The 27,688-nt window shown below is 39.6% G+C and overlaps 2 protein-coding genes across 3 annotated transcripts in view; one reads left to right on the top strand and one right to left on the bottom strand.

Annotated features, from left to right (window-relative positions):
• Positions 1-10,412, bottom strand: part of plekhh2 (pleckstrin homology domain containing, family H (with MyTH4 domain) member 2) — a 36,722-nt gene extending 26,310 nt beyond the window's left edge. For both annotated transcript variants that reach the window (XM_037782772.1, XM_037782773.1), the window contains exons 1-2: positions 10,264-10,412; positions 7,325-7,464 (exon numbers count right to left, since the gene is read on the bottom strand). In XM_037782772.1, coding sequence (XP_037638700.1) covers positions 7,325-7,447 — 123 coding nt within the window. In that variant the 5' untranslated portion in view covers positions 7,448-7,464; positions 10,264-10,412. The remainder of the gene's footprint in view (positions 1-7,324; positions 7,465-10,263) is intronic.
• A 1,945-nt stretch (positions 10,413-12,357) lies between these two features.
• Positions 12,358-27,688, top strand: part of thada (THADA armadillo repeat containing) — a 108,974-nt gene continuing 93,643 nt past the window's right edge. Inside the window, exons 1-21 of the mRNA XM_037782525.1 lie at positions 12,358-12,435; positions 13,607-13,689; positions 14,705-14,814; positions 15,116-15,246; positions 16,197-16,345; positions 16,461-16,493; positions 16,592-16,640; positions 17,057-17,250; positions 17,795-17,889; positions 18,081-18,304; positions 18,481-19,205; positions 20,077-20,231; positions 20,448-20,603; positions 20,866-20,973; positions 21,080-21,203; positions 22,353-22,498; positions 23,189-23,417; positions 23,510-23,645; positions 23,818-23,954; positions 24,630-24,776; positions 26,181-26,338. Coding sequence (XP_037638453.1) covers positions 13,614-13,689; positions 14,705-14,814; positions 15,116-15,246; positions 16,197-16,345; positions 16,461-16,493; positions 16,592-16,640; positions 17,057-17,250; positions 17,795-17,889; positions 18,081-18,304; positions 18,481-19,205; positions 20,077-20,231; positions 20,448-20,603; positions 20,866-20,973; positions 21,080-21,203; positions 22,353-22,498; positions 23,189-23,417; positions 23,510-23,645; positions 23,818-23,954; positions 24,630-24,776; positions 26,181-26,338 — 3,282 coding nt within the window. The 5' untranslated portion in view covers positions 12,358-12,435; positions 13,607-13,613. The remainder of the gene's footprint in view (positions 12,436-13,606; positions 13,690-14,704; positions 14,815-15,115; positions 15,247-16,196; positions 16,346-16,460; positions 16,494-16,591; positions 16,641-17,056; positions 17,251-17,794; positions 17,890-18,080; positions 18,305-18,480; positions 19,206-20,076; positions 20,232-20,447; positions 20,604-20,865; positions 20,974-21,079; positions 21,204-22,352; positions 22,499-23,188; positions 23,418-23,509; positions 23,646-23,817; positions 23,955-24,629; positions 24,777-26,180; positions 26,339-27,688) is intronic.

The raw sequence follows: 27,688 nt of genomic DNA, 5'->3' as shown, positions 1-27,688 counted from the left end.
ATTTCAGATATCCACGACATCATTCTTTCTAGGACAAATGACGTCACTTTTGCCATTCTTGTGTATTGGGCTTTCAATTTGAAATATCCACAATTGCATTTTTGCTATCTAGAATCTGCAGATCTGCAGTTCATATCCAGTCTAGCTATTAAATGTTAAAACAGCTTGCCATACAACAACGCTTTATCACCTCTGCAGTCAATTCCTCCTCCTCAGATACAAACTCCAGCTCAACTCCCATTCCTGGAATTCCACAACTGGCGCTCTGTGGCCAACCTCGTCCTGAACTCCATCCTCCCCCCCATCGCTCCATCCACAGCCAGGCCGCCAGCTCACAAAGCCTCTTTCTGTAGATGCTACGACTCACAGTGCTGCTGACCTACAGGTTTAATACCAAATAGGTTCACCAATTATATAGTTACAGTTATTCTCAGGCTAATATGCTCAACAACGCTCTAAAACTAAATGTGTTAATTGTCAAATAGGTCCAATAAAATTAAAACTGGGGACAAATAGAGAGGTGAAGGCCGTCCCCTTTTGGTGGACCACCATGGGACCTTCATTTGGAAAAAATATTTATTCTTGCACCAGTTGCATTTTGCAGTATGCAAGCCAGCATGCTTTTCTGCGCAGCGGATATATGAGCAAGAGGGTCAAAGTTCAAGGCACAATGTTATGACAGTAGTGGTACATGTCCCCATTTATATGCATACTGCATGCAACAGTATGTACTGTGCAAGGGCAGATGCAGAATGTAATAAAAGTAAAAAGAAAAAGTATGCAAGTATGAAAAAGTCACAGTTTGTTGTAAAACTGTTGAAGTATAAGACTGTGTAAATATTGCTGGATTACTGGATAAAACACATCAGATAACGTTTATATTTGTACGTGGAACATAGCTAAGTTACCTAGGTAACGCACGTGTTGGTGACGTATATTGTGCGAGACGAGAGATGTAGTTCACTGAGCGGTTTCACACAAAACTAAATGAGACTACGACAAACTACGACTTTCTTGACTTGCAAAATGATCTTTCAAATTGACAAACATCATATGTGTGATTCATGACGCAATTCAAACAAAAATATTTGACTACCGTACAGATTTCTTCCTAAATAAGGTTCCACGGTGTCCACCGGAAGGGACGGGACTTCGCCTCTCTATAGAGGAATAAACTCACCTCAAAAACAAGTCTCCTTTGACACACAGGACAGCCATACAAGCACATAGCTGTACTACGCATAGAAAAATAAACACAAGCAAATGTAGACGCATGAAAAGCGAGAGCAAGAAAAAGAGGAAATGTGGTGGTGACGAGGCGGCTGGAGGCTAAAATCTCAAGCAGATGTTTGTGTGTGCATATACTGTATATATTATATGTTTTATGACAAGTATATTGACTGTGACTGACATGTCTGATCTGATTGGTCCACATGGCCAGTATCACCCACATAGGAGGATGTTTTTCTTCTTTCCAAATGTGGAATCAATCAGAATGGAGACCAAACCAGAGGACGCCACTCCACCCTTTGTGGTTTTGCTCTGTGTCTACTGTATGTACTGTATGGTATACATACAGTCTGGGTGTAGTTTCCCTCTCAGAGGATACGTCTGGAGATATTCTATAGTTCACTTATTGTCACCACATCCCATGACGAGATAAAAACCAACTTAATTGATGCACTAATATTAAGTATGGTGTGTGTTCAAAGCTTGATTTACAGTATATATTATCCCTCTGTGTTGTAGAGCTCCATTGTTCTCCAAAAACAATTAAAAACACATCAATGAGCCACACTGTTGAACTATGTGACATGTTCCGTCATTATGATAAACTGTGTTGTAGTTTCATTCACCATCCTGCCGCTGTAAATACTCCCTGGAGCACCAAATATGTATTAATCCGTAGCTGAAAATAGTCCCCAACCAATGCACTATTTCCTCCTGTTTCAGTAACGTTGGCTAAAAAACTACAGTGACCAGCTGTTTTAGGAAATTATTCAGACTTTAAGAAATGAAACTATATATTTGTGAGCTGTTTTGAAAGATTAAAGTGGATCAAATTGCTTGTTAAAAGTGACACCTGTGTCTGTTAAGTCAACGACAGCGTCAGCGTCCTGTTGCTCATGCTCGTGGTCGCACTACATAGACGCGAGCGATCAGCGGTCAAAACAGTGAAGCATCACACACGAGACTGAACGTGATTGACAGCTAAAACCACAATATCACTATATATTTCACATGCTTGGCAGTAATGTTAGCTGACCAGACGAAGGCGAAGACTAAAACAAAAAGCTCCTATTTGGCAATATTTCAGATTTAAACCCAATGCTATAAGGGAACCGTAACGTTAATGAGGTAATCCCTGTGAGGAGGACAGAGCGGTCACAGCCAGTGTGCATGGCGCAGCACGGTCCCACAGCGAAACCTGGACTGGAGAGGCCAGACGCACAGTCATCCAATGGTAAAGATAAAAAAAAGCGTGCTACACATATTGACCGTCATCTTTTCTTGTAAAATGTCCGGTGTAATCGGTAACACCGGTGTTGTCACAAGTTTATTAACCGGTGGGAAATTTTCTTTACCGTCACATCTCTACTGTTAGCCCTGTAGCGGAGCTGAAGAGAGTAAAGGCACTCGCGATTTTGCGATTTCTGACGTCACATCTGTTAGATTTTCCCAGAAAAACAGGCCTTCATTCTTCACATTAAAAGCAGTCTACAGGCTGACAGAGGAAACCCAGAAAGTCGTGGAAGGTCTCATTTTTTAGGTCAGGTTACAACCTGTTCACACATTGGTGATAAAAAATGATTAAAAAATGTTTATACGTGTAAAAACATACATACAGTCCCTTTAAGTCTTCACCAAGGAGTTTATTGATTTATCATTTGCATTTCACCTCATTCAAAATGCTGATATATTCTTTATAGGGATAGATTCACACACAGGCGGACGGATGGAATAAAAATGATCAGCAAGTTGGGTTGAAGGGGGGGGGGGGCTTAACACACATGGCCTCTTTGTCTCCATCATGAGATGTGTAGCCTACTGTTACAGCTGGAGGCCCCGCAGGCCAAAACCAACGTCCCTCCCAAATAGCTGCACCCACACACTCAACGCCAGGTTTCACTTTTGTGCAAAAATCTCTGTTTAAAACTGTTTATAAATGAATTTGATTTGACCTTCATACATGCACGTGCACACACACAGAATAGCGCTGACTGCTTCAAATTGCAAGCTCACTTCTTGTGCAACACACACACACACACATGCATACTATTTACTAAACTGGGTATTTCCTCCCCTGGGAAGCTCAATCTTTACACAATGCCTCATTTTCTCTCTCTCTTTCTTTTCCTTCCCATCATCCCCCCCTCCATCAAGTCAACCCAGATTCAAGTTAGTTAATATTCAATTGTCTCAATTAGACGATTCAACATTTGTATTTTGGTATAATAAAAAATTGAAGTGTGCTGTCACTACAAACAATATCCATCTCAACAAGTCATTTAGTCTCATTTCACCACCCAGGATGCTGCAGTCGCATCAATGAATGGACACAAACCTCCAGTTTGTTCAACAACAGAGTGAATCACCACTCAACATGACTTTATTAGCCCACCTCCACAGTGAGATATTAGGGGGATTTTGTAGTGACGTACTTGCGCCCCCGCACAGCTTTAAAACAACAAGCTCTGGCTCAGGCGGTGGGAGCCACAGTAGAGAAAAAAAAACATCAGCAGGGGTCTGAATGTTAACATGATGAGCTCATAGCGTCAGCAGCAGGTCAGTGATGGGTCACTCTACGACAAACCTACAGGGGGTAAATAACTACATGTTCATTTTGACAACTGCAGAAAAATATGATTAAAAAGCTGATTTGAAGTTAGTTTTGTTCTGCATAACTTGGCGATATATGTCTGGATGTCATAAAACGTTTTACAGCTCAACCAGGATAAAACTGAAATTTTATTTTTTTATTGTTAGATTATTTTATTAATGTACTTAATTACTTCAAACACTGTTTTACTACTATTGTGGTTATTATAGCTTTTAATTCTATTTTATTGTAATTTTATTTATCAAATTTTGAATTGTCTTTCAGTTGTATAAGTGTATTCTATTTAATTGTTATTGTATTAATCACTAATTTTATTTTATTTAAGTTGCATAATTTTATTCAATTTAATTGTTATTGTATTAATCACTCATTTTATTGTATTTAAGTTGTATAATTTTATTCTATTTTATTGTTATTTTATGAATGTACTAAATAACTTCACACACTGTTTTACTTCTATTACAGTTATTTTAGCTTTTAATTCTATTTAATTGTTATTGTATTAGTCATTAATTTTATTGTATTTAAGTTGCATAATTTTATTCTATTTTATTGTTATTTTATTAATATACTTAATTACTTCAAACACTGTTTTACTACTATTACGGTTATTATAGCTTTTAATTCTATTTTATTACATTTTTATCATTTTTATTGTCTAGCGTGCATTGGTCTCAAATGATTGAATTGTTTTTGTCTTTTCTGTTGTATTCACGGTTTTCACACTTTTTGGATCGTCAGTCATCTGTGAAGCACTTTGAACTGCACTAACCTGTATGAAAGGTGCTATACGAATAAAGTTGATTGACTGATTGTGTGTGAGTGAGTGTACAGTTTAATACAGGCTAAGGGCTATGAGGTACAGACAAGGCAATAAGCTGTAAACTATTAAACGATTAAACAGTCAACACCACTCGAAAAGAAAAACTACAAGTAAAAGTTGTGCAGAGGCTTCTCTAAAACCCATTGTGTGTTATTCTGAAGAGTTTAATGGTGTGTTTTATGATGTTGAGTGGAAAATTCTTTAAACATAGTTAAATTCAAACTTGTCTACGACGACGGATCAGACCAGAAATATGCAGCAGAGACTTTCACATGTTCCCCACCAAAGCCAGTCTTCCATCCAAGTCTCTACAGGAGTTTGTTTTGCCGTCCAGCTGAGCTTACTTCGACTCTGTAATTGACTGGAGCTGGGTCAATCCCATCATGCAGTGCGTGGCGGAGCCCTGTGGTCAGACTGCTGTTTACATTAGAGCTCTAATCAGCCTCCCTGGAGAGCAGCTTCAGATCTAGGCCACTGAGCAGTTTGGGCCGGCCCAGTGAGGGTCGGCTGGGAGGGACGGGGCTGCTCTCTACCAACCAGACTCACCACAACGCTCTGTTTCAGAGTGGATGTCCTCCTGGACTTATAAGGACGACATGTTGACCTTTTTTTTGTGAATCTTTTCAGAGATCACCCATCAAACAATGTGGCCAGTTGGGAGTTTCTGTCTGTGGCACTCTCACATTCAAAGCCTGTCGTAATTCTGTTTATTCCTGACAAACTTAGACCGAGAACATGACTTGTTTTGTTTCCATATACAGTAACAATGATTCTAACCCTTGACGCCCAAAGCCCTTCCGGTTTTCATTTGGTCCATCTCATTCAGGAGCCAGCCTGATGCAAAACGAGCATTACAGTAGTTCAGCATTAATAATGTCTGCTATGTGTGGTGGCTAGTGAAGTAAAAGTTTCATTCAGCTAATAATGGTTCCTCCTGTCCTCACTCCGTCCTCCAGCCTGATCCACAGAAATCCCCTGAGGTCCGCCATCACTGAAGCGATTCCGATCCTTTAATTGCATCTCGGAGGGAGGAGACGAGGGCTGTGTTTGAAATCACACACTAATATCCTGTTCATACTAAGTATGATGTAAAATTCAGTATGTGTAGTGTGTTACGACTACTAGTATGTGAATTTTGTGTATGTGAGAAATGCCTGAATATATACTAGATTAGCAAGAATTTCTGGGCCTACTGGACATACTCAACTGCCCCAAAATGCATTGTATCCCTTCAGAGTGCAATAGCAGACTGTTAAAATAAGTAACCGATGGATAATAGAATTGCGAATGATGGCGAGTGATGTTAAGGTACAGTTAAGAGGAATAGCACAGGAGCTCACATATATAATGTACTGTAGAAAACATACTTAACACTGAAATATTTCATCATTTTAATTTGCGTTAAAATAATGAAATGATAAACAATTTTCGTTCAACAGTAGCTCGGACCGTAACCATGTGATCGTATTTATACTTAAGTGTGAGTAGTCTGCTGGTAACGGCATACTTAATCATTGATTTAGTAGTAGGCAGTACACAGTGCATACTGATTGAGTATGTAGTATGTAGTATGCAGTACGTTAGTACGCAAGTTCGAACCCAGCCAAGGAGAGAGGATTGAGGAACCACAGGTGTATTCAATGCTGAAGTTTTTACCTAAAGGCAACGCCACTACAACAGGAATCTGATGGGACAGTAAAAGAAACAACTGGCTGTCATGGAAACAGTATTATTATAAAATTAATATGATTACATGACTGTAACACTGTGGGTTAAGCAAATTACACATGGAGAAAGGGATAACGGCAGCACCAGCAACTCCAATGTTATTCCATGTTTAGTCAAATAATAAAAATGACAGGTAAGTGTTTTGTGTTCTTTTTTAATCAGTATTATAAGTATTTTCTTCTTCTTCTTCTATATTCTGATTCAAATGCGTCTTGGCCCATTCAGGAAAAATGAGCTCATCCAAGCTCCAACTATGATTTGATTTAGAGCTTTCTATCTGTTTTCTCCTCCTCACATCCCTTCAGTTCTGCCAGTTACATTAAGTCTGAAGAAGAGCATCTGCTCGAAACATCACTACTTGAAGATGTGCTAATAATTGCACCTAAGGGAGCTACAGTGTGTGGCCCTTTTTTTTTTTTTTTTTTTTACATTTTTCATTGTTTTTCTGTCAGTAAAAACATTTGAATTCTCTATTGGTGATATATTTCTATCAGTCACATTATGTGACACCTTGACTAGCAATAATAGATCTATAATCAATATTGGAACAGCAGTCATCAGGTGGCAGCAGTTAATTACTTACACACATTGTAGGACAGGTGAGATGCATCATGAGGGATTTCCATCTCTTCAAAATGATGCTGGAGTGAGCGAGGATGTCCTATTTGGTAAATACAATTCCTCCATCCTCACATCTCCTCCTCATATCTCTCTCGTGCAGGGTGAGACACAAGTCAGGGAAGCAAGGAATCATTTTAGCTAAATGGAAAGCACCCTTTTCGTATATAAACTAACTGTTGTACAGACCTCTCACCTGTAAAGCAGCTTCACTAGACACTTTCCCTCACTAAGACAAGACTCAAACTGGCACCACAGAAATCATTACCTGCTTTCAGCGACACATTTACAAAATGAAGTTTACTTGAACCAACCTTGTCGGCAGTGAGTTCTCGAATCTTGATGATCTGCACTCTGAACTTCATGAGAAGCGCCTCCAGGACCATACACTTCTCCTTCCAGTCCTCCTGGCTCATGGCGTCCTCCCCCTCCGCCATACCGCCCGACCAGCCCTCTGGAAGACACGCACAGCAGGGAGAGACTGAGAATATGCATGTAATAATACAGTGATCCACTCTATGTTTCCTGTGGGAAATATATTCCTTTAATTAAGTGGAGAGATCAGCTAGAGACAACCGTCCTTGAAGCTGGTTGGGATTCAGTGTCTTGCTGAAGGGCACTGCAGCAGTGAATGATTGCTGACGTGGAGACTGTAGTTTGGTTTCTGAAGGACGATCAAAAGGTCATTTTTGTGCAGCTGTTCAACATCTGCAGGTCTTCAGCTTTAACAAATTTCATACCAAACGTTCCAGGTAATATTTCAGTTTTCTTCAGAACTCCATTTGTGTCTCCAAAATAGCACTGAAACTGAAATTGATGTGTCTTACTTGTGTCAATATTGCATTAGGGCAAGAAGTGCTGCATTCGTCAGTTCTTTCAATAACATGAAATCAATCAAACTTTATCATATTCATCACGAAATGGAAAACAGTCACTGGACCATATATGATTTTTTAATAGAAGTCCAATGACCCTTACTTGCAAACCAATATACCGCATCTCTCTAACCCAAATATGCAAAAACATATCTAGACACAGACACAAAAAAACAGACAGAGGGTTTGTTGTTGTGCAGATGTTTTGCCACCAGCCAGCACCTGAAATGTTCCAGGGCCGAGCCCAGCTGGACTAGTGCGGGCAGTGGGCGTATCACTTTTAGCCAAACAGAAAGAAAAAACACCACCGTTGCTCCAAAACACCTCGACGCCCTCCCTGGGACGGACTTGCATCATGTTTTCCAGCGCTATCGTAGGAAAACAGGCGGTACATATATATATATATATATATATATAGAGAGAGAGAGAGAGACAGATGAGGATCTCTGATGGAGGAGCAGCAGGAGGAGGAAGATAGAAAGCCTGGGTTTCTCTTCCAAGTAATAACCTCTCATTACCAGCCTGGCTTGCTCACAAAGAGACTGCAAACATGTGTGGAGGGAGACCATAAACTGGTTTCCACAGGCTTATTTCTGTTGCCTGTTTGCTGTGGTAAACACTGACGGAGGCAAGGAGAAAAAAAGAGCTCTCATCCCACAAAACAAAACAACATAAATGACTATACTATGACATATTGAATATGGATAAACCATACCGTACGAGTTAAAGGAACAGTTTGTAACATTTTGGTGGATCTATTGGCAGAAATTAAATATAATATTGATAAATATGTTTTCTTTAGTGTGTATAATCACCTGAAAATAAGAACCGTTGTGTTTTCGTTATCTTAGAATGAGCCCTTCATATCTACATAGGGAGCAGGTCCTCTTCACTGAGTCCGCCATGTTGCTCCTTTATTGTTTTTACGTTACCTGAAGGCCACCGTAGTTCTCCGACACGCTTGTGAAACTGCGGTAACGTGAGCCGCAGAGTGCAAAACCGTGGGACCGCCAGCCGCCGTCTGACTTCAGTTACTCCTAAAGTAATATTATTACAATAAGGATGGCCTCTGAGCGAGGAGAACGACGTTACCACAGTTTTGCACTCAGCGGCTCATGTTACCGCAGTCTTGGAAAGGGAGGAGTGAGCGGAGGGGTACTCAGTTGGTTGCAATCCGCAACCACACCACTAGATGCCGCCAAATCCTACACACTGTACCTTTAATATGTGATACCATATCTCTGTTCTTCTTACATTATACATATCCATTTAAAAAAAGGAATACAATTTCTTTTTAACCGTTTCTTACAAAGATATTAAGATATTTAAAATACCTAGTATCATTTCAAAGATGCTGTAATTTGCACTGACAAGCCTAATTAAGTTTTATAGTGAATTATCTGTAAAACCACCCTCGCTCGCATAATCTAGTTAGTCTAATATTCTTATCATACACCCGTTATACCTTATGGGAGTATTTTGATTTATTGTGGTTTTGCTGCTGATTCAGTTTTTTTTTTGAGAAGTTGATTCACTCACATTTCCTTGTAAGTACATGTTTTGTGATTTTAATAAGCTCCTATGAGAATATTAGTCAATTTTCTAAAATGAAGGACAGATAAGTTTTTGTCCGAGCATCATTCCACAGTGATGATGTGGTTGGTGGCCAGTTAACCCCTGACCCCTGACTATGAGTTTCTTTTTGTCTCTTTGTCTCACTTCCTGTTGAGTAAAGTCACAGTGTAAAGAGAGAGTGGACCAGAAATTGCTGTCTGAGTGCTTCTCTGTGATTTTGGTCAGGACCAGTGATGCAGTGAGCTATTAAAAGCAATAACTGGGATGAAAAAAGCGATAGACTGGAAGCAAAGTACCCTAAACATTGAGATAATATATATTATATTTTTTCAGGATTCATACAGAGACTTTAAGTCACAACTCTGAGGTAAAAAAAAGTTTGAACTTTAAATAGTTGTTGTACTTTAAATTGAATTTACAGACACTATAACACATAATAGCTGATGTATTTTTGTTTCCTGTGATGTCACAAGAATATTTTTACATTTAATTTACAAATGAAAGTGTATTTTAGTGTCAAAATTGCAGGGGATATAGCTCTGAAGTGTGAATATAACACCAGCTTTAGCAAAAGACACAAATAGCATCACTCTTTGTGAGTGTTTATGGCAAACAGTAGAGACTACTGTATTCACATTCATGAGTGTCCTCAACTAAATCATCAATTTCACATCACTGTTATTATAACAAATATCTGTGAAACTGGTGTCCTGTTCAGCATAGGTTCAGAGCTATAATGTGTCTTTGATTAGTTTCTTATTTAATTAAAAAAATACAATTTTCTTCAAAGTTTCTCTACTTACCCTTGATAATAGTTGATGGGTAGATACTATATGAGGGACTTCACGCCATGTCGACTCCAGCATCCATACATTTCTTCTTATTCCTGTGTAAAAACTCCTAATTCATGAGTATAAAACGGTGAATTTCTCTCTTGCTCAGAGGATTTCATCTCAGCTCTCTCAGAATAAAAGTTGGAGACTGGTGGGGTTTAGGGGGCGTGGCTTGTCGCAGCGCAGCCAATCAAATCATTTGGTGGGCGTTTCTCTGCGAGTCTGAGTTTGATTGACGTGTGTTCTCCGCCAATCAGAAGCCGGAGCGCTATTTTTCCAGACAGAGCAGCGTTCTGAGGGGGCGGTGTAACAATTTGACGGAAGTGACGTTGCACATGTGGAGCATGGACTCAGGTGTGTCAAGCTGAAAGAACAGTACAGGAAGCAGAATAAGTGTTGCTTCAAATTCAATGTTTTTTTTCATAATTTATTACTAACAGTAAAGTACATTAGACATTACAATACTACAGTCCAGTGAGGATTTGAGGAAAAAAAATAAAAATAAACTAATTACACACACACAAAAATAAATAAAAATTAAAACAGAACAAAAAAAAGGCACAAACAAACAACTGCAAAACAAATATCACATGTAGTCTGCAGACGGCATACTGATTAAAAAGCAGATTTGAAGTTTGAAGCGATATATGTCTGGATGTCATAAAAGTTTCAACCAGGATAAAACTGAAATTTTAGTCATATTCTGAAGCTCAAAGACACTTATTATATTCTATTTAAGTTGCATAATTGTATTCTATTTCATTGTTATTGTATTAATCACTCATTTTATTGTCTATAAGTTGCATCATTTTATTCTGTTTTATTGTGATTTTATTAACGTACTTAATTACTTCAAACTCTGTTTTACTACTATTACGGTCATTATAGCTTTTAATTCTATTTTATTGTTATTTTATTAATGTACTTAATTACTTCAAACTGTGTTTTACTACTATTACTGTTATTATAGCTTTCAATTCTATTTTATTACATTTTTATCATTTTATTGTCTCAAGTGCATTGGTCTGAAATTATTGAATTGTTAAATTGTTTTTGTCTTTTCTGTTGTATTCACGGTTTTCACTGGAAGACACAGAGGCACAAGATTTTTCTCAGATTACCTGTCTCATGCACTACTGTCAGGATATAGTGACCATTTTTTAAAAATTACTTTTTTAAATCATATTTGCTCCGATCCTACCTACTGTTGCTTTAACAGGCAGTCAAATTCAAAGTTTTCTAACAAAAATAAAATTTTAGAAATTTGTTCAGATAGGTTTCAACCACACATTTTGCTCAAAATAATGTATTTTTAATTGTGTAATCAAATAAAGAATAGAAATATTCACAAAATAGATAAAAGTAGCGGTTTATTTTGTTCTAGAGCAAGTCAGCAACCTTTACTATCAAAAGATCCATTTTAGGCAAAAACAAAAAAAAAAATCTGTCTGGAGACGCAAAACATTTGATCATTGTGATGAAGGTAACACAGTAGTCTAAGTATATAGTATATAAGTCTAATGCAGTGAGGGCCAACGTACAAATGTACAACGGAGCATTAGGGACACATTGAGGGAAAAAAAATCGGAGATTTCCAGAATAAAGTCATGACTTAACGAGGAAAAAAGTCGTAATATTACGAGAATAAAGTCATTAATTTACGAGAAAAAGTCGTAATATGTGGAGAATAAAGTCATAAATTAACGAGAAAAAAAGTCGTAATATTAAGAGAATAAAGTCATAAATTAACGAGAAAAAAAGTCGTAATATTAAGAGAATAAAGTCATAAATTAACGAGAAAAAAAGTCGTAATATTACGAGAATAAAGTCATAAATTAACGAGAAAAAAGTCGTAATATTACAAGAATAAAGTTATAACTTAAAAAAAATAAGATTTTGAAATTTTTCATTTAACTCAAAATAATATATTTTTTAATTGTGTAATCAAATTAAGAATAGAAATATTCAACAAAAAGTAGATAAAGGTAGCATTTTATTTCTTCTAATCTAGAGCATGATGTTTAAAATCTGTTTTATTCTGAAAAACAAATACCGGAAGTTGTCTCCTCTTGCTTGACAGGATATTTCAGTTACCAACTGAAACAGAGGAGCTCCAGTAACTAAACCTCATGCTGAACTGAGGTGAATATTAAGCTACTTATATTTGACTTTACACTGTTATTTCACTGTTCTTTGTGTCTCTGTGAGCGTGTCGTTGTTTTATTGTGTCAGACAGTGTTTGTTATTTGTGTGTCTTCTGTTAAAGACTGTGTTAGAGACAGATAGCTAATAGTGAGCTAACAGTAGTCATGGCAGCAGTTACTTTTAGCCAAAGTAAAGCAGTAAATATGCAATAATGTGGAGTCTACATGTGTGAATGTGTGTTTAAGGGGTTCAGGTTTGACATATATCAAGAAAAACTGTAAATATGTAAACACAAGATGATATCACTGTTCATTGTGTGCAATATTAATGTCCAACATGTGCAATATTACTTATTTTTCTGTTTGTTAGCTTGCTTTACCTGTTTTATTTTACTTATCTTATCTTATTTACTCATTTTACTAAATGTATCTTACTTAATTGTTATATGTAGTTAGGCACTGGTGCTAGAAATAGTACTTTTTTTATTTTATACACTTGAACTTGAACTTGTTGTAATTTTGTTGTATTTTTGGCACAAGAATTTCCTAGGGGATTAATAAAGTTCTATCTTATCTTATCTTATTTATTATTATGTTAATATGTAAATACAAGATGATTAATTTATCCAAAGGGACTATCAAAGAGGTGAAGATGATGTTGTTCTGCTCACTTTTGACAGGTGTGACAGTCTATTAATTAAGTTGACCCTGCTGTTTGTATTCTCTATAAGATAAGATAAGATAAGATAAGATAAGATAAGATATCCCTTTATTAGTCCTGCAGTGGGGAAATTTGCAGTGTACAGCAGCAAAGGGGATAGTGCAAAAAACAAGATGCATCAGCTAACACAGTAAAAAAAGATATGAAAAATATTCATACAAAATATGAACCATTTAAATAGAAGGAAGTATAAAAATAGGAGCAGTATATACAGTATTGACAATAAACAGACAATTAACAAAATTGCACAAGTGGAAAATGATGTTGCACATTGAGAACGAATGAAATTCCACCTGAATATATCAGGTTATTGTCAGTTTTTTGGTGTGTAAGTGGTCTACTTGGAGCAACCAAGCCTTGTTAAAGATTTGTTTTAAATTGGAATTATTGTTTTAGATTAAAGCTCAAACAGTCAAGGAAATGAATTAACTGTTGCTGCCCCTCACAGAGTCATCATGGTGGTGAAGAAGAGGAATACAGCCAAAGTAGAGGCTGTGGTTCTGGATGAGGAAAACCTACACAAGCTGATAGGTAATGTGACCTAAATACTGATAAGCAAGCTAACTGTGGTTAATAAAAAACAAAGTAATTAATCCTGTTAGTGCTCCCAGAAACATATTAAAACGTGGAGCACAGAGCGCTGTCAGTCCAGGTGTGTGTATCCTACACACTCTCACTTCTACATTATAGTATATGTCATAGTGTTTAAAGGAGACCTATTATGCTTTTGTGCTTTTTCCCTTTCCTTTAGTGTGTTTTATACTTTTTTTATGCATGTAAAAGGTCTGCAAAGTTACAAAGCCCAAGGTCCACGACAAAGGGAGTTACTCTCCCCCACAGAAAGACTGCTCCTGAACTGCCTGACTTGATAGAAGTCCTGCCTTTTTTTTCTGTAACGTGGTGATGTCACCAAGTAGGGATGTCATGGGAACCGATACTTCCGTACCAAGTCGATGCCAAAATTAAAAAAAAGTGACGGTACTCTTTTTCTACAGTACTGTACGATGCCAGGAATGGTCATTGGTAGTGATGTGACAGTAAGGACAATTTTCCCACCGGTTACACCGGTGTTCCAAGAAAAGATGACGGTCAATATGTGCAGAGCGCTGACTCTGATCTTTACCGTCGGGTGGCGGTGTGTCTGGCTTCTCTGGTAGCGCTTTTGCTGCGGGGCTCCGCTGCGGGGGTCTACCTGGCGCCGGTGCTCTGTGCACACCGGCTGTGATGGCTCCATCCACGTCGCAGCGATTACCTCATTAATGTTATGGTTCCCTTATAGCATTGGGATTAAACGTGAAATATTGCCAAATAGGTGCGTTTGCCTTTCGCTTCGACAATAAATCCTCTGCTTCCTACTCCTGCTACTCTGAGCTGACAGAGGGTGAAAAGAGGTGCTGCAACACAGCTAGTATGAGAAAAAGTAAAGCGCTTTTTGAACATTAAATCATGTAAACATGTTCTAGTAGAAACTCAGAATACAGGTATGCACCTGAAAATTTTCATAATAGGTCCTCTTTAATGTTTAGCAATGTGTGATCTTTCCCAGCGTCCCTCTCTGTGGATGGAGGAGAGGATGGAGCCAGGCAGGTTGCCCAGACCCTGCAGTCCTGCTTGGAGCTGACGGAGCCGGTGCAGCAGATCCAGCTGGTTAAAAAGGTTGGTTTTGCGAGCAATGTGAGATATAATAAAAAGTACCTCACTGTTGTCTTCAACATGCAGGGATTATGTTGATAAACAGTTTGATCAAAGACCTTGTGTAACAACACGATTAGTGCATGTCTACTACTGTATGATATGCATTCATAATTTAACAAACTATGTGGATGGAGTGCTACCATACAGTATATGACCATAGGGCTGCACAATTAATCAAAATATCAGTCAAAATAAATGCAAATAGATATTTTTTCAAAATCGTGCAGCCCTATATGACCATTGTGTGTCCATACTGCACCAGGCGGGGTCCCAGCTGGAGGCACTGAGTGAAGAGGAGCCTGATGGAGCTCTGCTAGAGGCCTGTCTACACACCCTGTCTCTGGTCTACACCTCCCTGCAGGCCAAGAACCCCCTACGACGAGCCATCGCCAGGTACACAGCTATCTGTTCTAGTAAATGAGATGGAGACCATAAAGTGAGTTAGTTTTTTTTTAGTTGTTTCTTAGTGTTGGTGAGGCAACCAGTTTTTTATCACAGATTTTATTCTGCCTTCAAACAACAACATTTTATAATCTAAATCCTCGTCCTAAACAGGATTTACGCTACAGTTCAATTTTTTCTTTTACCTCCAATATGGCCGTTAATATTCCAGATTTCCGGCCATATAGATCAACGACCGAACTTATGTTTTAAAGCCATATAATAGCCTACATTTGACATCGCTTGAAAATAAGTTAAATGAAGAAGCGGTCTAAAAAAATAAAATAATAGGCTGGCCGAATTCAACTTTTATCAAATTCAAAATAGTGTTGTGTGTCTCGTAAGTCTGTAGCCTACTGAATAGTCTGAAGCTTCATTCATAACGTTGACAATTCAAATTATTATTAATTCCTTACTGAAACATTGCGTTCAGTCCACCTTCTCTTCCCTTTTCTCTCTCAATCACACACAAATACTTCGCCAACAGAATATTCTGCTTCAATGATATTTGTTGATGTTCAAAAACAACATTTTCAATGCGGTCAAAAAACATCATAAAATATGACGTCAGACGTTCAAAGGTTCATTCGAAAACTTCAATAGAATTTTTTTTGTTATCATATAAATTCATATTTAATTTGTCTTGGCAACATATCTTACAATATTGGGCTATGTAATATGCTATTAATGAATTTAATTATTTGGCATATTTCCCAACGGACATGTTGGCCGTTGATAATTCAATCTACCGGACAACTACACGTGACACCGGCTAACGTAAACCCTGGTCCTAACAGCAATGTAAATTCCATATCAGTGTCCAAGCAGCATGGCATTGTGAAAACTGTCATCTCCTGTGAATTACTCTCATCAATAACATGTCTCTGTGTTGCTTTCCTCAGTGCCTTAGGTTCAGTACCCGCCTGGCTACAAGAGCATACTGTAAACAGTTTGTCTGCCTGCTTGTCCGACTGTCTGTCCAACCCAACTTCTGACCAGTATCCACACATCGTAGACACCATCACTGCCTGTCTTGATGGCTTCACTCTCGGTGAGTAGCCTTTACTCGTACTGCAGACTTGTTCTACTTCTGATCACTAAAGATATCAGATAGATCTTGCTTACTATTGTAGAATAACTACCTTTCCAAAATTCCTTTTCTCGAGGTGAGAGATGCATCAACAAACTGTTGCCTGAAGGTTAGTATCCAACTTACTTGTTTTAAAAAAAAAAAAAAAAACTCTTAGTAAGGAATTTTTAGATAAGCCTCTCGCTGACTGTCTTCTCCTGTATGTAGTGTTGCAGTTCCTTCGCAAGGGATTGAGTGAATACCTTCACCAGAACAGGTATAGAGGCTGCTATATTCCATATTTCTCCATATCTCCCCTTTCATATCTGTTTTGTACTTAGATTTATACTTAGCATTTAATTGTGTCTCAGTATTACACATTGGAAGTGAATTTCTCTTCACGTTGTCATGACATAAGTTAGTGCATATATCACTTGCTTCACAGTACCTATTATTAAATCCAAGTAACAGCTGTTGGAGCTTTATCTCCTCGTTGCCATAAAGTGCTAATTTCAAGAACTTGTTTTCAGTAGAGTGAGGTTTCTTGGGTGCATTGACACCTTGATCTGAAGCTTTCTGTCGCATTACAGTCCGTCCAGCCAGGTTACATGTTGATACACGAGGGAAGCTGGTGACAATATAATAGCTTGTTGTTGATCCATGTGTCTCTGTCGCCCCCTGCTGTTGTCCCAGTGGTCTAGCAGGACGTCACATTGCCCAGGCCCAGCTGATGCACTCCTGTCTGGCTGCTGTAAAGACCTCCATGCTGGTGATCCAGAGATCCCAGGATACCATCAGCACCGCCCTGCAGGCTGAACAGAATCCCTGCAAGCTGGAGGACACACTGAGCAGCCTCCTGGGCTGCTACACACACATCCTCACTGATGGTAAGGAAAAAAATGCAGAAACACCTGGTAGATACTGTACAGAGACCCAGCCTTCATTTCCATGCTTACTAGGGATGCACCAATTGCAGAATTCTGGGGCGATACCGATGTTTAAAATAACAATTTGGCTGATACCCGATACCGATGTATTTGTTGATTTTGCTTTTGTTCTTATTTATTCCCCCTTTGTGCCAGGGAAACAAACCTCTTCATTAAAAAAAAGATAACTGAGCTGTTTTAAAGGCATTCAGCATTTCATTACACTGTCTTATCTTTGGTGCTCAGGTGCTCAAGTTTTTACAGTATACAGTATGTTCAGTGGAAATGTCATTGAAATATACAAGTCTTGTATGTTTCAGTCTTTTAATCATTATCCCGTGTAACCAGACAATTTAGGAAGCAGATGGACTCATGAACTTCTCAAACTGATTGTTCCATTTTGAACGAGGGCCATTAATGTTCATAAATAAGAAACCACAAATACCTTCATGTCCATACTTCCCTCTCACTTCTTTCCTCCCCTGTTCCCTTTTCCTGTTTCTAGAGGAGTTCGTCCAGTCAGTCCAGAGTACAGCTGGCATGGCTGTAGTGTTATTGATCAGGTCCGTCATGGGTCGTGGAGATGAAGTTGCCTCTGTGGTGAGTTGAGGATTCTGGATTGTGCACCTCACGTATACATTTTGAGAATATTTACTTGTGTTCTGAATGACTTGTATAACAAATATAACAATGCATGCATAAAGCTGCTGAAATATTTCTTGCAGAAACCTGTGTTCATTCTCTTGAAATGCTCTTGGTCATTCTTGTCTTTGTATGCGTTTGTATATCAGGTGTGCAGTTTGCTGCGTAGCTCAGCGCAGGGTTTGGACTCGGCCCCTCAGTGGCTACAGCAGAGGTGTGAGGGTTTGTGTACCAGCGGTCGCCCGCCGGGTGTCTCTCTGTATCTGTGTCATGGGGCTCTGGCCATGTTGAGCTGGAAGGGCGCTCTACCAGGGCCACAGTGGGAACAGTTGCTGCTGTTGGTTCCAAACACATTGCTGGATCTGGATGTCAGGTAGGTCTGCTAAACTTATCCCCATTCAGTACTGACTACCTTTCAACATAGAAGAGGGTTCACTATTAAAATTAGTTGAAAAGTCCTTTTAAACAAAGGATTTAGATGTGTGAACCATCCCTGAAAAAACTCCAAATGTTTTACTGAAGTATAATCAGTTTTTTTCTTTGCTGTAGTATAAAGGAGTCCAGCACGGCCATGGTGGTGGCTCGGGTGCTGACCCTATGGAGCAGTGCTGCCCTGGACTGCCTGCAGGGGGAGAGGCCGCCCTGCCTTCCTCGCCTCCAACTGTCCCTCAGCGGAGGCTCGGAGCTACATCAACACCTGCTGGAGCACATCTACTCCCACTGGGAGCACCCGCTGGACGGAGTCCGCCACCAAACCCGCTCCCTGTTCCGCAACCTCCTCATCCTCCATCAGCTCACCAACCCGTCCATCTCTGACCCAACCAAGGACTCTTACATCACAGAGCTCAGCCAAAGCCTGCTAGGACTCGAGTGGCACATGAGGGGGAAGTACGGCTCCCTGGGCTGCCTCGTGGAGCTCTATGGGGCAAGGTACCTGCTTGACATCCAGCCCCAGTTGCCTTCATGTGTCCTGGGCCTGATGGGGGACCAGACCCTGGCTCCTTATGCCAGCGACCTCCTGGAGAGGCTGTTTGTCAGCCACAAGGCACAGCTGGCCAGTGAGGCTGGTGCAGCCGACAAGAAGGCCAAACAGGTCTGGATGGAGCACTGGCACCAGACGTGGGTAACCCCTCTGCTACAGGTGCTGTGCCGTGCCAGGCTGGACCAGACCACGTACATCCTGGACTATTTCTTGCCCAAGCTGCTACGCTGCAGCCCCTCCAGTCTGGCGCATATGGTGCAGGCGTTGCAGGACACACCGCCGTGCAGCACAGGTAAAGGCACAAATACACAGATGTCTGCACATAAAAACACACTCACTTCTGCAAATATTTTCTGTCTTTCCTTCTGGTTATTCTTATGATATGTCAGCTGCATATTAAAGGGATTGTTCGGGTGTTTTGAAGTGGGGTTGTTCGAGGTACTTATCCACAGTCAGTGTATTACTACAGTAGATGATGGTCGGCACGCCCCCAGTTTTGAGAAACAGACAGGAGTACCGACACCGGAGCAAAGCAATACAGCGCTGTGGATGGGGACGGCAGAAAAATGTATTTTAGCCACCTAAAAAAATCAATATCAGTTTAAGTGTACACTATATTTCGAATATTTTCACTGCTTTATCTTGCCAACAGACAACCTTTTCCTTCTCCTTTCCGACAGGAAACTGAATGGACAGGGAAACTTATCTATGCTCTCTCCAAAGCCAGCAGGATCAGATGATAAAAACAGTACAGATACGTTTCACTTTCAGTTCAGTTCGCCGTGGGAAAATATTCTAAATATAGCATATGCTTAAACAGATATAATGTTTTTTAAGTGTTTTTTTTAAAATATCTTTTTCTGCCTTCAGCACTGTATTGCTTTGCTTCAGTGTTGGTGCTCCTGTCTGTTTCTCGACACTGGGGGCGAGATGCCCGTCATCTACTGTAGGTAATACACCTACTATGGATAAATACCTCATACAACCCCACTTCAAAACACCACAACTATCCCTTTAATGTCTCTCAACACCACAAAGCATTCTGTTGTGGCAAGAAAGATTGTAAAAACATCTTCTCCACAATTACAGTGGAAGCATTCTTTAACACAGTCATGACAAAATGTACAGCTACTCTATGAATGGTGTTTTTCTGTCCTGGTTAGGTCCTTCAGGCAGCAGGGGTGCGCTGGGAGCTCTCATGACGTGCCTGCGGGCAGCCAGGGCCCAGGGTGTCGTTCCATCCTCAAAGGAGGGGCTGTGGGGAGGACTGGTGCCCCTCTCCCTCCTCCAACAAGCACTGGTACACAAACATGATCAAGTGAGTGTCTGCATCCTCATTAGGGGTGTAGGAAAATATTGAAAAAAAATGTTTATCTCAATATTATGTTTTGCAAATTGCAATCGGTGCATCTCTATCATGCGTATATACTTTGTTTTCAGTACTGTAAGTGTTTTAATGTTTTCATAAATTTTGTCTAGCATATAAATCTTGGATTTCAACTGTATTTATGTGTCATCAAATCCTACCGCCCAGGTGAGGATGGACGCTTTGGGGTTAGTGTGTGAGAGCCACCGCAGCACTGAAGCTGTGACCTCACAGGAAATGGACCTGATCCGCCACTTCCTGCCACCTAATCTCAACAGTCAGTCACCAGGCGTCAGACAGCAGACAGTCAGCCTGCTGAAGAAGGTCAGCCATTTACCTCACATTGCCTTTTGGTGTTAGAAAATGTTTTGTTTTTTAATGGATTTCCCACTGAATTTGAAATGTTAAGCTGGTAACATACAGTCAGCTTGTGGGCTGGGAGCAGTTTTTACAAGGGAATGGAGCTGCTCACAACCCTTCCACATTGTAAAGAGACATTGATGACATGATTTAAGGTGAGACAGTGAAGTCTCCCCTCAATGATCAAATCAAAACTGTCAGTTAACGTAGCTTGAAATCCATACAGCTGCTTTGTAGAATGAAGGACAGCGCTGGGTTGCTGCAGAAGAGACTGACCCAGGAGAGAGATCAGGAGCAGAGACACAGAGACCAACACACACTACATCTGTACAAGGTATACAGTCACACACACAGGACACAACAATGCAGAGGTCTACCTGAGTCTTTCTGTTTTATAAAAATGAACTAAAGGACGTGATGTGTTTTTGTATGTGCTGTAGGAGTTCCTGTGCTGGCTGTGTGTGACGCTGTCAGAGGTTTTGATTCCTGGAGCTTCCTTCAATAAATGCATTATGTCCCTCCACCTGCTGTGTCTGCTGGGCGAGTTCTTCACCTTCAGCTCTGGTACGCCTTCTGCCCATCAGCAGCAGTCCTTTAACTTAAAAAAAAACATCACAGCTGTGTAGAAAATACTGTTACTAACAATATGGGTTTATGGCAAATTTAAAGTCCAAAAGTCAAAATTTATTGTAAAAAAAGGTAAATGTAATCATTTCCAAAATTCACAACATGTTTTTATCAAACAAAATATTCTGCTTCAATCCGTATTTGTTGGCATTCAGCCTTTCGAAAACAACATTTTCACTGCAGTCAAAAAAACGATTTGCTCTCCCGCTTGCCGCACACAAAGGGAGACACGCACTGCCGAGTTCTATTCATTAAAGAAAGTTGATTTAATAAGAAAAACCTAATTCATTTAATCAGATGAATCATTTTATTCAAATTGAGAATTCCGGTATTTTTGGCGAGATGACCCCATATAATATGACGACAGACATAAGATCAAATAAGATATACTTTATTGTCCCAAAGGGAAATTTTGCTTGGGCGATAGTGCTGCAATCAGCCTAAAACAAGACATAGCCAACAAGACAATACAGTAGTACACCACGACACAGTAGAAAAACATGTCAAATATTGTACATTTCCTGAAAAAATGATATATAAATAAATAGGCATTAAAGAACAAGAGAGAATCGTAAAAGCCATTAGACATAGTTCAACATTTCACAGTGCCTTCTTCCTGTTAACTACAGAACCAAGGATTCGCCTTTTTTCTTGTTGAGTAGTGTTATAGGTGTCAGGAGGAAAGAAAGCTTGCAGCGGTTGCTTTTACAATTGCTGTCTCTGTAATGTCTCCCTGAAGGTAATAGTTCGAAGCTTCATTCGAAAACCACAATATAAGCTTTGAATGCCCTAGTTGTAGTTCATCCAACACGCTCAGAGCAGTTTGGACTCCTGTGTAGTCCAGTTTATTCAGTTTACAAGGACACCGTAGTGATGATGCTTGGCACATTTCATGTAATACTAGTAGCCAGCTCACATCTCTGGAATATATCTTTCAGTTGAACCAGCAGTCTATCCATTACAGGCCGTCCTCTTTACTTTGATGCCAACCTGAAGCTCCAGCTGGCTCAGCGTATGGCGCTCAACCTCTCGTCACTCACTGTCCCCTCCCGTGTTTCTTCACCTCTACCTGTCTCTGTTCCTCAGGGCCTGATGCGTTTGCCCTCGGTGAATCTGTGACCTCTGCCCATGCTCAGAACGTCCTCTATTGCGTCGCCAGCAACTTCCTGGAAGTCCAACAGCTGGCCTCGACGTTACTACGGCAACTCCCACCACCTGCTGTGGGACTACAGGTAAATATGAGGACCATACGGTGACGGCTATTAAATCTTAAAATGTGATGTTTTACTCGTGGCATCTTTTTTTATTTTGTCGAAATAGTTTTTGTTTTGTGCTGTCATGAGATTTTCACTACACGAATATCGAAAGGAATTCACGATAACGATATTATTGCGATATCTATAGAAAATTTTAAAAAAATACTGTCAGTCAAATTCATCTTTAACTGTACTTATTGTGTGTTTTGTCTCTTTTTTGGCAAATTAATTACACTCAAAATATGAGAGAAGGGAGGTGGAGCGAGAGCCTGTAACCATAACTGTATGAATAAAATTATTTAAGAGGTGCTGGATTATTTACACAATATTATCGTATGTGTATTATTAGCATGATATCAATATTTCATTTTTTAAATATCACGATTATCGTCAATAGCGGTATTTGGCGACACCCCTCATGCTGGCATTGGTTTTTACAGCACTGTCACTCTTTTTTAATGTTTATTTCAAAATGAAAATTGTATTGTTTTCAAGTGTAGTGTTAACATTTCTGTGATAAAAATGAACCTCTGTTTAAGTAACTATAATAACTGGTCGTAATCACATTCTAGTGGTACTCTAGGTGAAGCACAATCATCAACTTGTAGTATATAGTAGTACTTTCAAGTTGTTTTACTGATCTCACCTTTGTCTTCATGATGTGAGGTGCCAGAGAGGATGCGCTGTGTCCTTCAAGCTGCTCTGGACCTCAGTACCAGCACAAAGCCTTTTGACAGCGTCACAGCAGCCCACCTCCTCAACCTGCTGCTCCAGCGGCCGGACTTCTGCCAGGCTCTGCTGCACTGTGCCCAGGAACAGGGCTTCGATTTCCAGCCTCCCTCCTCACCGCCACAGGCTTCTGAGACAGTCACCTTGGAACTGAACACACTGGCTGGTAAGATCCAGATGCATAGCCTTAATTAATGTGTGTATGTGTGTGTTGACACTGAATAGAAATAACTGAAAGGATTGTTCTTATGTCCTCAGTGGTTCAGTTCTTGCTGCGCTGTCTGCAGTTAGAGGTGTCGAAGTCTGAGTCATCTCTCTTGCAGGCAGCTGCTTCCTATCCTCTCTATGGCAGAGCCCACTGCATCACCGCTGTCCTGCAGCATCTAAACATTGAGTGAGCACATGAATCACAACACATCTTAAACTATTTCCATTTGGATCGACTGTTTTGCTGTTGGTAGCAGAAAAAAAAGCCCTCTACACATTCCCTGAGTACAACACCATGTATTTGAAAAGCATGATCTTCGCCATATACTTAAGTGTTTAATGTATGTTTGTGTGTTTAGGACTTTAAGCCAGACGGAGCAGTGGAGAAGTCTGGTGTCAGAGCTGATTGCTGTGTGCTACAGGATGTCTGATGTGGTCTCCCCTGTAGTCCAGAGCTCCTCCCCAGAAGGACTCATCCCCATGGATACTGACTCAGGTAATCAGAGCAAGAACACCTTCCTATTCTTATCCTAAACATCATACTTAATTCTGCGAGGTTGGTCATTTGTACATGTGTTCCAAGTCAGATTCACCAGACTCTTTTTAACTGTGCAAAGGTTTTGTAAATTGCTTGTCTTAACTGCTGAATGTTCATGAGTTGATTAGATTTGATCATGAGCATAATCAATGCCCTCAAACTGCTACAAAGGGTACCTGTTCCGCTCCATTTGTAAGTTTTATACACTAAGATGTTACCAAAGAGCGAAGGTTCAAGTCCAAAAACACAACTACTTTTTAGCAATGTCAGTAGTCTAAAGGACCCCCCAAAAAATCTGAAACTATTACTATAGCTGTCAGTTTAGGGTGACCATATTTTCAACCCCCCAAACTGGGACCCTTAAATGTACCGCATGTTCATGCACGTGCACATGTATGTGCTTATGCACGCACCATAGGCGTTTTCATCAGGATGTGGGACAATTATTTCCGCACTTAGCACACCTACCTACCAATATTCCATTAAATGCCAACAAAAATAAAATATTAAGAGAGAATTTGTAGGACAAAACTATACTTTTAGTTGATAGAAGCATACAGGTAAGGTGGTGGACCTCCCATGAGGAGATTTTATTAATATGACGTGTTGTTTTTTTTGTTTGTGTTTGGACAGAGACGTCCGCAGGTCTGCAGATGATCCTGCAGGAGATTCAGCCAAGAGACACCAATGACTTCTTCACCAGTGCCAGAGAGCTGGACTCACACCACGGAGATGATCACACACAGACCCAGACCACACACACGTCATCGCTGAACGCAGGTGAGTTACAGATCATTGTACTTTTACCATTTAACAGAAAAATATCTTTCCATGCCTCATCATTCTAAACAGTCCAATGTTACATAAGTTCAGAAGTATTCACACTGTGAGGAGCGACTCCCCGGGGGAAGGGACATGATGCACATCATGTCCATCAACCCGCTTAGAAATCATATAAAACGATGCTCCTAATAACGGCAGAACTTGCCTGAGAATCACCAGGTTTTTGAGTTTCCTTCAGTATCAATGTAATCAAGCAATAGTTGTCTGTACATCCACGGGTACACTGCAAATACAGCTACCAGCAATACTCCATGGCAACATTATACTTCGTGTTTACATCACCCAAAGCATTATGGAAGTGTAGTTCCAAAATTTTGGGAAAGATTATTTCCCAAATACAAGCAAGACAAAGAATAATGATTAGGAGTGACAAAATCTATTAAAATGTCCTTTTTTGGTATTGCATTATCACAATTTTTTTGACAGGCAGTCAATCAATCAATCAATTATTTGTATAGCACTTTTCACATATAGAGGACGGAACCTGCCAAAATCAAAAATAAATAAATGACTCGATAAATAAGTGTCATTAAATGCAGCAAAAATAATCAATCAAATCAATGTAGCGATAAATATTGATAAAATGTGACATAAATTGATATTTCTGTTTTGCTTCTTTATTTATTCATCTTTGTATTAATTCCCTTATTTATTTATTCCTCTGTTTAACTTTACCTTTTATTTATGTATTTATTTTTTATAAATTTTTAAATTTAGTTATTTATATTTGCTTTTTTAAAATGTATTTATTTATTTTTAATTTATTTTTAAATGTGTGTACTTATTTCTGCATTTCTGCATTTATTTATTTATGCACAATTTTCCCTTTGAATTTCCACAAACTTATTTATTTCTGTATTCTGCCTCATTATGCAAATGAGGGGGCTGTCACACAATGGATGTCATCATGGGGTCAGAGTGCATTGATCAACTCATTAAGTCATCGCTGGTTGTGAGTGCAGTACTAGTGATGTCCTCATGGGGGAGGTGTTTGACCTTATTTTTGTGGTATATTTATACAGTGCAGAGTCCAATACTTCTAGGAATCTTATTGAATGATGACCTAAACTACTGTAACGTTACAGTGATAAGGAAAATGAAATGGCTCTGTGCAACGTGTGTCGGGTGTGTGCGACCCAACATAAACAACAAAAGCAGGCACATGATGAGACTTTGGAGGTCTGCTGGTTTCCATTGAATACAAAGCTTAAACATGGTACATTACATAATAAAACAAATACAGTTTAAGTTATTAGGTCATAAACCAAAAAGTGACCAAACTTTTTCCATGTCACTTTTTGCATGTGTGTGTGTCACTGTGTGTATATGTTTTGGCTACAGGCGGCGAGAGCTACAGGGTGACAGCCCAGATGGTGCTGGTGTGTTGCTGGCGTAGCATGAAGGAAGTGGCCATGCTGCTCGGACAGCTGTGCCAGAGTCTGCCACTGCACTACACCAATGACACGCGCTCACACCTTGGACTCATCACAGAAGAACAGGTGAGATCCTGACATACTGAACACTCTCACACAAAGCTGCACTCTCTTTCTCTTACTGCTGTTCCCTCATACACAGAAGCATCTAGCCAAGTGTTATGTGTGTGTATCCAGCCGGGTGTATCTTACTCCTCTGTGCCATAGAGCACCATGGTACCAAAAAGTATTAAAAAACGCATCAGTGAGCCACACCGTTGCCCTGGGTGACGTGTTCTTTCATTACTATGAACACTGTGGTTTGGTCTTTTCCTGAGATTGGTTAACAAAAGTCTGGTTTCCATTCAAATGTAAAGCAAATTTTAACCAAATTTACAAAAAATTAGCAATTGAAAATGCTAATTAATGCCTGTTTATCCACTACAGTTATACGAATATTAGAAGGTTGAGCACATCAAGATAGAGCTGGTTCCCCTCAGTCGTATGCCGTTTCAGAAAAAGATGGTGCAACCAGATGACGTATTTAAAAGAGCTCCAGTTAAACCTCAAATGGTGGAAAACCATGTGGAAAATATGACCTTTTTTCCTCATGTATTAATTTGAGGAACATTATAGTCTTGTCATCGCTCCACACAGATCGGATGTTTTTCATTTGTCCGTTATTTTTCGTCTCTTCAGTGAAGCAGAACCTTGAGTGGTTGTTAAAGACACATGCTTCATGTACGTTATGATTTAGTCACTAACTGTGTTTCCATTGCACTTTTATTGATACAGCAACGTTCCACCAAATGAAAAAACTTTTTGTGATATTTAGAGTTGTTTCCACGCAGCTGGTTTTATGCGCAAATTGAAAATGTGCATAAAAACAGGTGGATGGAAACGCACCTAATAATAATAAAACAATTTAATATTGCCTTATTTACAGTACATCTAATGCTTATTGTTAATAGACTAATTTAAATAGCACTAATACTAGATATACTTGTATTTGGTATTTAGGCCAAAAATATGACTTACCTATACTAATAAGGATGTTTCGATTCACTGGATCGATACTGACCTTTATTATGAGGATTATGTTTTGGGCTGATGTGATTGATCTACATTAAATACAGTTTCTTCAGTTTGAGAGTCTGAAATATAAAATAGCCTAAGCTCTGCTGCCTCCAGTGTATGTTTTATATGTTGGTAGCTTTGCACATGTGACAGAGTGCCCTTCAAACATCTGCTGCCACTTCTCAACTCTGTCTCATCACTTTTCTTCTTACCGCTTTGAAGTCACATTTTGGGAATGGGATGGCTAACAAGGGTAACCAAACTATAACAGCTGAGCTGTGGTGGTGTGCTGCTGAGAACCCATGCCAGCCCCCCCACCATGAATCACCAATCTATCTCTAATACAATGACAATCGGACG

This window comes from Sebastes umbrosus, chromosome 10 (assembly GCF_015220745.1).
Source record: "Sebastes umbrosus isolate fSebUmb1 chromosome 10, fSebUmb1.pri, whole genome shotgun sequence".
Lineage (NCBI taxonomy): Eukaryota > Metazoa > Chordata > Actinopteri > Perciformes > Sebastidae > Sebastes > Sebastes umbrosus.
The sequence above is the reverse complement of the archived record's forward strand: the minus strand, read 5'-3'. Positions and strand labels throughout refer to the sequence as shown.